The sequence below is a fragment of the Canis lupus genome, chromosome 13 (assembly GCF_048164855.1).
Source record: "Canis lupus baileyi chromosome 13, mCanLup2.hap1, whole genome shotgun sequence".
In the NCBI taxonomy this organism is placed as follows: domain Eukaryota; kingdom Metazoa; phylum Chordata; class Mammalia; order Carnivora; family Canidae; genus Canis; species Canis lupus.
Genome location: NC_132850.1, coordinates 45,105,507 through 45,117,756, shown reverse-complemented (window position 1 = coordinate 45,117,756; position 12,250 = coordinate 45,105,507). Strand labels below are relative to the sequence as shown.

General features: G+C 37.1%; 1 protein-coding gene across 9 annotated transcripts in view; it reads left to right on the top strand.

Annotated features, from left to right (window-relative positions):
• Positions 1–12,250, top strand: part of OTUD4 (OTU deubiquitinase 4) — a 45,267-nt gene that overhangs the window by 22,811 nt on the left and 10,206 nt on the right. For all 9 annotated transcript variants that reach the window (XM_072773423.1, XM_072773425.1, XM_072773424.1 and 6 more), the window contains 7 exons: positions 1,807–1,901; positions 3,094–3,197; positions 3,328–3,514; positions 9,073–9,235; positions 11,034–11,157; positions 11,450–11,505; positions 12,024–12,101. In XM_072773423.1, coding sequence (XP_072629524.1) covers positions 1,807–1,901; positions 3,094–3,197; positions 3,328–3,514; positions 9,073–9,235; positions 11,034–11,157; positions 11,450–11,505; positions 12,024–12,101 — 807 coding nt within the window. The remainder of the gene's footprint in view (positions 1–1,806; positions 1,902–3,093; positions 3,198–3,327; positions 3,515–9,072; positions 9,236–11,033; positions 11,158–11,449; positions 11,506–12,023; positions 12,102–12,250) is intronic.

Below are 12,250 nucleotides of genomic sequence, written 5' to 3'. Positions count from 1 at the left end.
TGGGTAGAAGCCAGGGATACTGCCAAACATCCTACGATGCTCTGAACAACCCCCCCCCGCCCAAGAAAGACTTGTCCAGTCTCTAGGGTCAATATGCAAGGCTGGAGAAACTGGATAATTTCCAAGGTTCTTTTTCTATTTTTTATTTATGGAAAAACTAATATTTTCAAAACAACCTATGTACACAAAAATTATTTGGAGGTAATTTTCATAAAAAATAGTTTTCAGTGAAGTGTTGCCTTTTTAAATTACTTTAAAATAGCCAATGACAGACATTTTTCCTTGCTCTTGGAGGTTAACACTCATTTCCTGTGTGGTAAAGTGCCTTGTGAAAAGTATCTGATTGACCAGGATTATATCAGCATCAGTGACAGACTACTACCTTTCTTAAGAACTTAAAAAGTGTTCTGATTCTGAGGTATTGAAAGAAAAGGAAGAAGAGGATATGATTCATTTATGTTCTTCCTTACAGAATTGTTAGAAACGTATTATAATCACAGAACAGAATTATGGAATCTTTTGTTATAGTGATTTGGAAAACTTGGATAAAACAGAAGAGTGAATCTAGGGCTTAGGGCCTCTCCTCCCTTCTCTCTCCCCCTTAACAGAGGATTACTTCTCTTATGGTGCATTTCTAAAACTGTTATTTGTTATTTTAAATCAAGCTTGCTTCCTTTCACGTTGCAGTTGTTTTTGGTCACATAGGTGCTGTTGGTAAAGTAGATGGTAAAGCAGATATTTGAAATAGTTTTTTTTTTTTTTAGAGTATTTTGTTTTTATACCTAGTAGACTTCTCATTTGGGTAAAATTTAATTGAAATTCTGCGATGGAAACTGCTGTGACTCAAAGGTTATCCTTATTTACTCAAGCATTTAAGGTGTAGTTTAAACTTTCGATATAGATTAACTTCAGAAGGATCTGTTTTATTGCTAGACTGTTGAAGAGAGGAAGGCAAAGTGTCCTTTTGTGGTTAATGAAGGTGGAGACATCAGCTTTAGGACTTGGATCTTCTAAAAGAAGTGGGAGGTTAACTTGCAGCAGTGCTACCTACATCGGGCCCCTAGAGCAGTGATTGGCAGGTGCCCTGTTCACTGAGTACCGTTTGATTCTGGGAAGAAACCTAAAGACTTCCTCTTGTCGGTTTGCTATTAGGTAATATGAATTGTGTATTAGAGAATATGTCATGGTTCTATTTTTATGGAGAAGAAAGGTCACAGTTACACATTTTAAATATTGGAAAAGTGAGAAGATAATAGTAAATATTAGTTGCTCTCATTTATAGAGTGGTTGCTGTGTACAAGTTAGTAGTGTCCTTTTTGTATATCATATGTACCTCATTCCATCTCCATGAGGCCTATGACCTAGGTACTATTATTAGCTCCATTTTGCATGTGAGGACACTGAAGCATGAAATCAGTAACTTGCCAGAGGTCATATTGCTGGTAAATAAAAAAGACAGGCCTAGAACCTTGGTGTATGCGGTGCTATAGCCTTTTGTTCAGAACCAGGGCATGCTGCCACTCTTGTTTGGAGCCTTGATAGGTTGTGCTCCTGCTTCTCCCTGAATTACGGAGAGAAACATTTTATAAAATTTTGAAAGTATAAACAAAGAAAAGTAATTTGGCTAGAGGTACAGAGGTCTGGGAGGTCAGAAAAACACTATGGTGTACCCTTTTGAACTTGATTGTGTTTTTAACATTGTATAGTCATTTTCTTTTTCATTGAAAACAAAATAAAAATTTCAAAGGTGATCACTGATGCAAAGGAAACAAGTGACTGATTTTTCTTTCTGGAATTGTTCAACAGGTCAGGTTGGATCACAATGGAAAATTTTCTAATGCAGACTTTCCAGGGGTTCACTCGGAGAATGGACCAGTTTTGGTTGAAGAACTTGGAAAGAAGTATGTATTGCTCTTCAACTAAGGCGTTTATTGTCTCTCCCACTTATTGTAATCATGAGGATTTCTAAATGGCCCTGTGTGTTTGTAAATTAGTCAAAGATATTGCCAATGTGTAGAAAATGTATTCGTTTAGAACTCTTCAAGTTCACATTTGTGTTTTCCATATGAACAGATTTTAAAAACTTGCTGCTTACAGTTTAAAATGTGTCATTCTTCACAAAGGCAGTTTGGGAAATTGATTCTATCCTAACTGTTAAGTGGGGAGCATTGGAGGACGGGGACCATATTCATTTCGAATTTTCAGTTAGTACTGTATTGCATGTACTTAGATTTCCCTAGATGTTTGTCACATGGAGCGGTAAAATGCTGTGGTTGACTTGCTGTGGTTGAGTCTTATAGCGCCTTTTGTTTCCATTGTCTCTATTAGGAAACAGGGTAATAAGTCACACCTAAAACTTTACTGGGAAAATTTCAAACATAACACAAATCTAAAGAGAGTGTAGTAAACCCCACCATAAGGATCTCCCTGTTTTAGCAACTAACAGTGTTTGGCAATCTTTTTCTAATCTCTTCTCCCTAACCCCCTTTTAAAAAAATGGGAATGGAATTGAATATTTAAAAGCAAATCCCAGATACCACATCATTTCTTTTTTTTTTAAGTGCTGAGCAATTTATTTTTATAAAATCTTATTCTTTTGTTACATATTTAATCTTAAATATTCTTCCTGTCTCAAATGTTCGTTATATTACAACTTTTTCTCTGTCTCTTACCTGTTCAGGATGAGACAGTACCTTATTTAGAATATCTTTTTGACATCCCATCATTTTTTAATAGACACCTAGATGCTTATGTTTCTCTAACATAGTAAGAACTCTTCCCTCCCCACATTAACTGTAGTATCATCATCACAGTTAACAGAATAAAGTCATTCCTTTTTTTTATCCAATCTTTTGCTTAGATTGTGTTTAAGGCCTTTTAGTCTTCCGTTTTTTTAGGTTAGAAAATATGCTTTTGATTTATGTCATCTTAGTTGATTAGAATTACATCTGGATTGCTAAGTGCTTTGTACTTTAATTTTTAAATAAGAACTAAAACTAATTTATTTTGTAAGTTAAAAATACTCATGCAGAATACTTAGGTAGATATTTTTACTAGGAATACCTTGTTGTTATAAGTTTTTTTCTTTTGAAGACACTCCCCGAAGAACCTCAAACCACCTCCCTCAGAAAGCTGGAACACCGTATCAGGAAAGAAGATGAGAAAACCTTCCACTTCTGGACAAAATTTCCACTCTGGTTAGGATTTTATCAAATTAGTTTTTTTTTTTTTTTTTTTTTTTTTGTGGGCGGAGGGGAGGATGTTGGTACTTGGAATTTTTTTAAATAGGAAAACTATTTAAAAAGTATTTTTGGCTTCTTGTCACAGACATGGATTACAGAGGGCCAAAGAATCCAAGCAAGCCAATAAAAACTCCATCAGCACTACCTCCTCGACTCCAACATCCTTCGGGAGTAAGACAACATACATTCTCTAGTCATTCTGCAGGGTCACAGTCTCAGAAACCCTCCAGTGAGCACAAAAATCTTAATAGGACACCCTCACAGATCATAAGGTAACTTTCCTGAATGTAAGAGAAATATAAATTGAGTGGCATTTCCTTCATCTGCCACATTACATGCATTTAAATTTAAAGTTGCAACTTTGTGTTCGTTTACTTGTCTGTACTATAACAGTAAAAGTATTGTTGATTAAATATACCACGTGAGGATTTTAGTTCTGTATAGTTAAATGTTTAATTTTCTTTAAATAAATCAAAGTAATTTTAGGGCAAGGCATCTTTTTTGAATAATTTTTCTTCAGATGTTTTGAGAGACCTTATTCCCAGCAAAGTCTTATTCTTGCACTTTTTTTTTTTTTTTTAAGATTTATTTGTTTATTCATGAGAGACAGAGAGAGAGGCAGAGGCACAGGCACAGGGAGAAGCAGGCTCTTTGCAGGAGCCCAATGTGGGACTTGATCTGGATCCTGGGATTACGACCTGAGCCGAAGGCAGCCACCCAACCACTGAGCCACCCAGGCATCCCTTATTCTTGCACTTAATAGTTTTCTGGTAGCTTGCATTTTGTTAAATACTGAATGCCAAATTGCATTTCTATTCCTAGGTTACGAATGTTCCCTTTATATAGGAACTTAACCAACTTAACCAAAATGTTCAATTTACTTTATTCTGATAAGTTTGGGTTGTTTGTGGTAAGTGCCTTATATTAAATGGGCCTAGGGCAGCCTGGGTGGCTCAGTGGTTTAGCGCTGCCTTGGGCCCAGGGTGTGATCCTGGAAACCCGGGATCGAGTCCCATGTCGGGCTCCCTGCATGGAGCCTGCTCCTCCCTCTGCCTGTGTCTCTGCCTCTCTCTCTCTCTCTGTGTGTCTCATGAGTAAATAAATAAAATCTTAAAAAAAAAATGGGCCTATAAGTTTTATAAGTCAGTGTAAACATGCATATTAGTCTGAATATCCAGAGACAAGATGAACTTCAGGATCATAATTTTCCTGTGCAGTGCATTTTATTTTTTCCCTAATCTGCTTTTCTATGGAGTATATAGCACTTTGGAGGAACTTTGAGAGGATGTGTTTTAGTTGAGGCCTTCCTTTTCATGCAAATTTAGCCATTGGAGCCCCCACTGTAGGTTACTGTGACCAATGCCTTCGTCCTTCCAAACTTCCTTTTTCCAATTGCCTGGGCATCAGCTTATGTGCTTCCAAGCTCTGGTCTTAAGTTCCTTTATTTCTGGCTTTTGGGCAGTCCTCTTTCTTGGGAATGTACTTTTTTCCTTTTTTTAGAAGATATTTATTTACTTATTTTAGAGAGCACACTAATTGGGGAAGGTGCAGGGGGAGAAGGAGAGGGAGAGAATCTCCAGCAAACCCTCATCTGTGTAGGGCTTAATCTCACAACTATGAGGACTCTGAGAACATGGTGTGAGCCAAAATCAGGAGTCAGATGCCTGACTGAACCACCCAGGCGCCCCCTTAACTTTTTGTCATTAAAGACTGCTTGTGTAATGAAGATCTTCAAGGTAGAGTTGTAGGTTCTTAGGCTGAGATACACGAAATACTTGTTAGTTTTCTGGGCCTATGGCAAGGTACCACAAACTGGATGGCTTAAAACCACAGAAATTTATTTTCCCGGGTCTGGAGGCTAGAAGTCTAAAATCAAGTTGTCAGTAAGGCCATATGCTCTTTCTGAACACTCTAGGGGAGAGTGTTTCATATACCTCTCCTACTTCTCCTATTGCCTGTAGTCCTTGATGTTCCCTAGCTGGTGAATGTATCACCCCGGTTTCTGCCTCTGTCATCACATGGTGTTCTCCCTGTGTGTCTGTTTCTTTTCTAATAAGGATATTAGTTCTATTGGGTTTAGGGTCCACCCCACCCTACCTTAGTATGACCTCATCTTAACTTGATTACTTCTGTAAAGACCCTATTTATAAATAAAATCATATGCACAGGTACCAGTGGTTAGGATTTGAATATATCTATTTGGAAAGAACAGTTCAATCATGAACACCAGTACTTCATTAATTACATTTTTCTTTTTAGTCTAACAAACTATTACGAATAGGAAATTAATTTATGTTGTTCAAAGTCTGAAACATTCCGAAGTTTGTTCATTCTCGTAATTCTTCCTATCCCTATTTTCCCAGTGATGTAGTTTCCTTCTGTAGAGGCATCCAGTGTTTATAGATTTTTGTGTATCCCTACAAGGATACCTTACATATGTGTAAAAAGTACATATATATTCACAAACCAAAAGTTCTAATGAGAACAAATGGTTAAAATTCAGTCAGAAGAAGGGATGTTACCTCATTTCTGAAGATTGGTCGTATAGACACAATCCTGAGAATTAGCCTGGGTAAAGAGTGGTCAGGGCCTTGCATTCTTGGCATGGCCAGAGCAACAGTGCTCAGGGCCATTCAGGGCTCCTGGTGGGTTATTGCTCCCAGCAGACAGAATTGGAGTCATTCATTAATCAACTGGTTGTGACTAAAGTCTTTTTGGACATTAGACTCCTCTAACATCTGTGGAATCTTACTCAGAGCAGGCACAGTACCTAAGAGGACTAGCTTATTTTGAATATTAACTTTTGAAACCTAAAAATGTGAAGTACATACATGAAGGTCATAGACAGAATTAAGATTTTCCTTTAACAAAATTCTCACTTTTTTAATAGATTAGAAAAACATTTTTTTCCCTTGAACACAAAGGTACTCTTTAGTGTTTTAAATATTAAAGAAAATACATATAGGCTACTAAATGGCTGATTTTTTTTTTTTAAAGGATCCTATTTATTCATGAGAGACAGAGAGAGAGAGAGAGACAGAGACAGAGACCGAGACATGGGCAGAGGGAGAAGCAGGCTTCTTGCAAAGAGCCCAATGTAGGACTTGATCCTGGGCCTGGGGTCACACCGAGAGCCAAAGGCAGACACTCAACCTCAGCCACCCAGATGTCCCCTAAATGGCTGATTTTATACTTTTGTTTACCATAAACTGAATTTATGGCTAGAGTGTTTGTGGTGTTGTATCCAATCTCCTAGGAATTGGTAGAATAATGAGAAAGTTGTGAAATGTCTTTGTCTTCCTAGGATATTTTTTTATATGTTAGCTACTTGATATATAAAAATACTTGTTGGCAGAAGACAGTGTGTATGTAATACATAGACATGAAGCTTTAAAGAATTTTTTTTAAAGATTTATTTATTAATGAGAGACACACAGAGAGGCAGAGACATAGGCAGAGGGAGACTTGATCCCAGGATTCAAGGATCACGACCTGAGGCACCCCAAAGAATTTTTTGATGTTGTAACTAATTATATAGGAACCTCCTTGGATTTGTAGTGTGCCTTCACTGTGGTTGAGAGTGAATTTTGTTACTATATTGAAACAAAATTAGGAGACCACTGATGATTAAATATTCACAGGGTTTTAAAACTAAAGTATGGAATTTCATAGTTAATAGTCCAATTGATTTAAGCCCATTACTTTATCTTGACTTTATTTCTTAAAAAAATTTTTTTTTAAGATTTTATTTATTCATGAGAGACAGAGAAAGGGAGAGAGGCAGAGACACAGGCAGAGGGAGAAGTAGGCTCCATGTGAGAAGACTGATGTGGGACTCGATCCGGGTCTCCAGGATCACGCCCTGGCCGAAGGCAGGCGCCAGATCCCTGAGCCACCCAGGGATCCCTCTTCTATTTAACACATCAGTTTTGAACTCTTTTAGTTACAGAATAAAAGAACTCTATTGTTGGATGTGAGACCTTTATGATCTCTCACTTTTTCATTTCCTACTGGTATTGGTCTCTCTCTTTGGAGATAATAAATCAGCGCAGGATTGCCACATATGCTTTCACTGTGCAAGTGCTGAAATAATGTAATGTTGCTGATTACCTCCTTTCCAGCTAACTGCAAATAGGAAGGATTTGGTTCTTGCTGTGTGATGGGTGAGGGTGAGGTGGACAGTTTGGGTGATGGGACACAGTGGTGAGATAGTGTTAGCTTTCCAAGGAAGCCTGGCACTTGCTGAATCCTCTCTGGAGTCTGAGGAAGACTGGTCTGTGATTTTGAGGGTCCAGTTTGCCTTCTTTTCCTCTGTTGATGAAATTAGGGTGTGATTTTATAATTTATTTATTTATTTATTTTTTAAAAAAGATTTTATTTTTATTTATGCATGAGAGACACACAGAGAGGCAGAGACACAGGCAGAGGGGAGAAGGAGGCTCCCTGCAGGGAGCCCAATGTGGGACTTGATCCCGGATCTCCAGAATTACGCCCTGGGCCGAAGGCGGTACTAAACTGCTGAGCCACCTGGGCTGCTTTAGGGTGTGATTTTAAATGGGACTATGTGAGAACATGAAATGGATATTCTTTATATACATATATATATATAAGTATATATATATATACATATATATTTTTTTAATCAGGTGGTATTGTGTCCTCACGTTTTTGTTTTTGTTTAAGATTTATTTATTTTTTGGTGGGGGCAGGGCAGAAGGAGAGAATCTCAAGCAGACTCCCTGCTAAGTTCGGAGCCCAACACAGGCTTTGATCTCGTGACCCTGAGATCATGACCCGAGCCGAAACCAGGAGTCAGTTTTTTTTTTTTTTTAAATATTTTATTTATTTATTCATAGAGACAAAGAGAGAGAGAGAGAGGAAGAGACACAGGCAGAGGGAGAAGCAGGCATCATACAGAGAGCCTGATGTGGGACTCGATCCAGGGTCTCCAGGATCATGCCCTGGGCTGCAGGCGGCGCTAAACCGCTGCGCCACCGGGGCTGCCCAGGAGTCAGATTTTTAACGAACTCTTTAACACCCAGGTGCCCTGTGTCCTCACTTTTAAAAGGAAGATTATGTCTTGACATTGTGACATTGTATTTTTCCTGTATGTTTTGGATTTTCATTTCTACTCTTGTGGAACTGTTAGACATGGTAGAAATAATATTCCTATTGCTTATAATAGTTACAAGTCATATAAACACATTAGAGTTTTGTTATAAGCTACTAAGCTATTCATGGATTTCTTGTCATCCTTCTCAGACCATAATTATATTGAGTTGATGGCCATCTTAGCTCTGCAGTTAGTAAGTTAGTATCTAGTCTGGTGTATTTTGATTTTTATTCTTTCTAGCTTTTCATCTCTCTCAGTGGTATCATCAGAAAACGGGAGAATAGTCCTCGTGTCTGCTTTGAATGGTTGCCCTTTACTTAGTACAGAAAATGAGAGTGCTCCTGAGATCCAAATTAATAACTTTCCCTTCATTTAGAAAATGAATTTTGTGACAGTATTGGACTATGACACAACAAAGAATATATATAGTGCTTAAATTTATACCGTGATGAAAAAAATTTTCAGTTATTTCTATACCACTTGGTACAGTGAGTTCTGTTTTTTCTTTTTTTCTCTGTTTTTAGTTTTGACTGTCATGTGGCCTAAACTACAGGAACTTCCATTTTCTAAACATTCATTAGTCAGGCTGCCAAAAGTTCTATAATGTCACAGTGTAGCTAAATTAGTCAAATATTTGTATTGCAAAAAGGTATTTTATTTTAGGTACTCAATATATTTTGTCTTTTTTTTTCATGACGAGAATGTTTTGTTTGACAGAAAACCTGATCGTGAGAGAGCTGAGGATTTTGATCACACGAGTCGAGAATCTAACTATTTTGGCCTCTCCCCAGAAGAGCGCAGAGAGAAGCAAGCTATAGAAGAATCTCGTTTACTCTACGAGATTCAGAACAGAGATGAACAGGCTTTCCCAGCCCTTTCCGTATGTATGAAAAGAGATTTTAAAAGTTCTTTAGAAGTCTATCCTTAATATAGTTTTTATATTAAACTGTAGTTTCTAATCGTAGACTAGTAATTTTTAAACTAAAGGTACCTTAAAGATCATGTAGTTGCCCCCTCTTTATACATTTTTCATGAAGAAGATGAGGTTTGAAAATATTACTCATTGGCAGAGTTGAGACAAGTAAGTTGGTTAGCTCTTCCAGTTTAGTATTTTCTCTTGAACCAAAACAGAAATACATTTTGCTACCTAAAGTTATGCAGTAGAGGTTCACATTCCATAAACAAGATATGTCTATAGAATCAGGAAACTCTTTTTAGTGTCCTTTACTGATCATACCAGGACCTAATTAATACGGTAAGAATTGTCATTCAGTGTTTGCTGTTAGAGGTGGTATACATGTAATACTGTGGCTTGCCCTTGCTGTGTGTCAGACACCGGGCTGTGATGGATGCTTCTCTGATGAAAGACATGTTCTCTACTCTTGGTTTTCTTAATTCTTTTGGGAGAGTTAACAGGGATGGGAAAACAGTTCTCATGTAAAGTGTGAAGTGAAATGCTCTTATGAGGAGGGTTCATTGGCAGCACACGGAGAAAGGTAACTAATGCACTCTGGGGCACTGGAGGCCTTGTGCCTGTGAGCTTTTTATTGGTAAGTGTACCAAGTACTGTGTGATTCAGAGTGGTGGTTGGACACTTTTTCCTAAGATGGATGCTACTGTATACCAGTATTAAAAATTAAAGCACCATATACTCAATTCTCTGGCTTCTGTGGAATCCTTTAGAGGTGTGAGTGAGATGCTCTGCTGAAACTGCTGATCTGGAGTAGTAGTTCAGTCTGGCTGCAGGAGTTGGAGCTTAGGAATTTTTGGAAGATGTGCCCAAATCCATATAGCGCACTAGGTGTGGTCTGTATGTTAAGTATATTTGTCTCTATGTGATAGATGTTATTTTCCCACAACATAACATGTAGATAATAAAAAAGTTCAAATGATTTACCCTTGTATCCTAGCTTTTTGTCCTGTTGTTAGGTAGTATTAGTTGTATTGTTAGGTAGAATAGTAAAAATATAACTACTGTAATGTGGGGATAAATTGAAAGTTTTTAATAAAATGTGTCCTTATACTCATCATTTTTAGACCTATCTTGGACTTGATAGTGACTCAAGTTTTTCTTCTAGAAAACTGTCACAGAGGGCTGAGATCCTGTTCTCAGCTGTGTGTAACATTTCCAGAGAGCTAGAGAAGTAAAGGACTTTCAGTGATAGTTTAGCTTAGAAACCCAACTTTGTCCCTTTGTTTCACCAGTTAGAAGGTTTGATCTCATACAGAGCTTAAGTAATTTGCTGATGATCAGCATTTCAGTGGTAAGAATCCTAGTGCACAGTATCTGCTAATTTGCACTTAGGTATTTTTCCCTCACAAAGAACTGTGGCCCTGCAGTGGCTGCTTTTGAAGGTTGGTATGAAGGGTATTGTTCTTGGTGCAAAGAATATAAGTATAAATTGCAAGGGGAAGGTTTGGTCTGGGTGGCTTCCTGAAGAGGGGATATGAAGAAGTCACTCTACTAATTTAGGCTAAAGGTCTGATTGCCTAATACTTTTGAGTTATTAATAATAAGCCTATTGTCATAGAGTATGTAAGTAAACGTGAACCCTATGTCCTTTTTTTTTCTTTGCAGTTTTGGAAATATAAAGACGTAGGGCTGTGAATTTTGAAATTTACAATGAAATGTATGAAAAGTAAGCTTAACAAAATGTTGGGTTTTTGTTCATTTTAAGAGCTCATCAGTTAGTCAGTCAGCTTCTCCGAGTAGCAACCCATGTGTCCAGAGAAAATCATCACATGTAAGTGACAGAAAAGGAAGCAGGCGGAGAATGGATACCGAAGAACGGAAAGATAAAGGTATGTTATTTCATCATTTGAAAGCAGATGCTACAGCTCTGTGTCTGGTTTAAAGCCATATGTTAGAAAAGAACCCTTTGTAAATCATTAAGTAGTGTAATGTTACATATCTCACTGTTGCAGAGATACATTGACTCAGGCTAAAGCATGTTAAATGTTATTCTGAAAACTGCGTTTTTCACTGACTACACATAGTTCATGTAGTACTTTTGGCTTTGTCTTCATATTTTGTTCTGTCCTCAGACCTGTCCAGTGGCTAATACAGTCTTTTTTTTATCTTGATCTTTTACAGACTCTATTCATGGACATACTCATTTGGATAAAAAACCTGAGCCAAGCACATTGGAGGTGAATGTTTTAAATAATAATTGTATCTTTTTTTCCCCCCTTAGACATAAAATAGCAGAAGTAGAAGGAGAAGCTAGAGATGATTTCATCATTTCATTACTTAAGTTTTATGGAAGTAGAAAAGCAAAAAAGTGGGAAAACATGATAGTGCCTGAGGATAATTCACTCATAAATTATAACTATTTCTTCATGATAACCTATCTCAATCAATGGAAAGTAGCTTTTATTTTCCAATTTTCTATAGTAGATTGAGATTTTTAAAACCACATCCTCAGTATAAACTGCCTAGTAGTTTTGGTACAGTCAAGATGTGTGCAGGCTAAGGTACCTGTTGAAGACCAGATATAATTGAAAAAATACTTAGTCATGAGAGGGTTCAGTCAGGTGCAGATAAGGTGAACTGTATAGGCAACCATTATTATTCTAGAATCCAGGTCTTTGAAACATAAAGTTTTGCTTTTGTAAAAAAAAAAAAAAAAAAAAAAAAAATTTTTTTTGCTTTTGTTTTACTTCCAAAGAATATTAGTGACGATAAATGTGCAAGAATATCATCACCATCAAAGTCAAAGAAATTAGAGTGCCCACCTGTGGAGCAAGTAAGTACATTGTTGCATTTGACATTGAATGTTTCATTTTCTAGGTTTCTTATGTCTTTATATATGATCATTTAAAAAACAAAATGGGAAGACTTACTCTAGTATAACTTGGGGGCAGTTATGATTAACCTATAATTGTTGCTTACTTA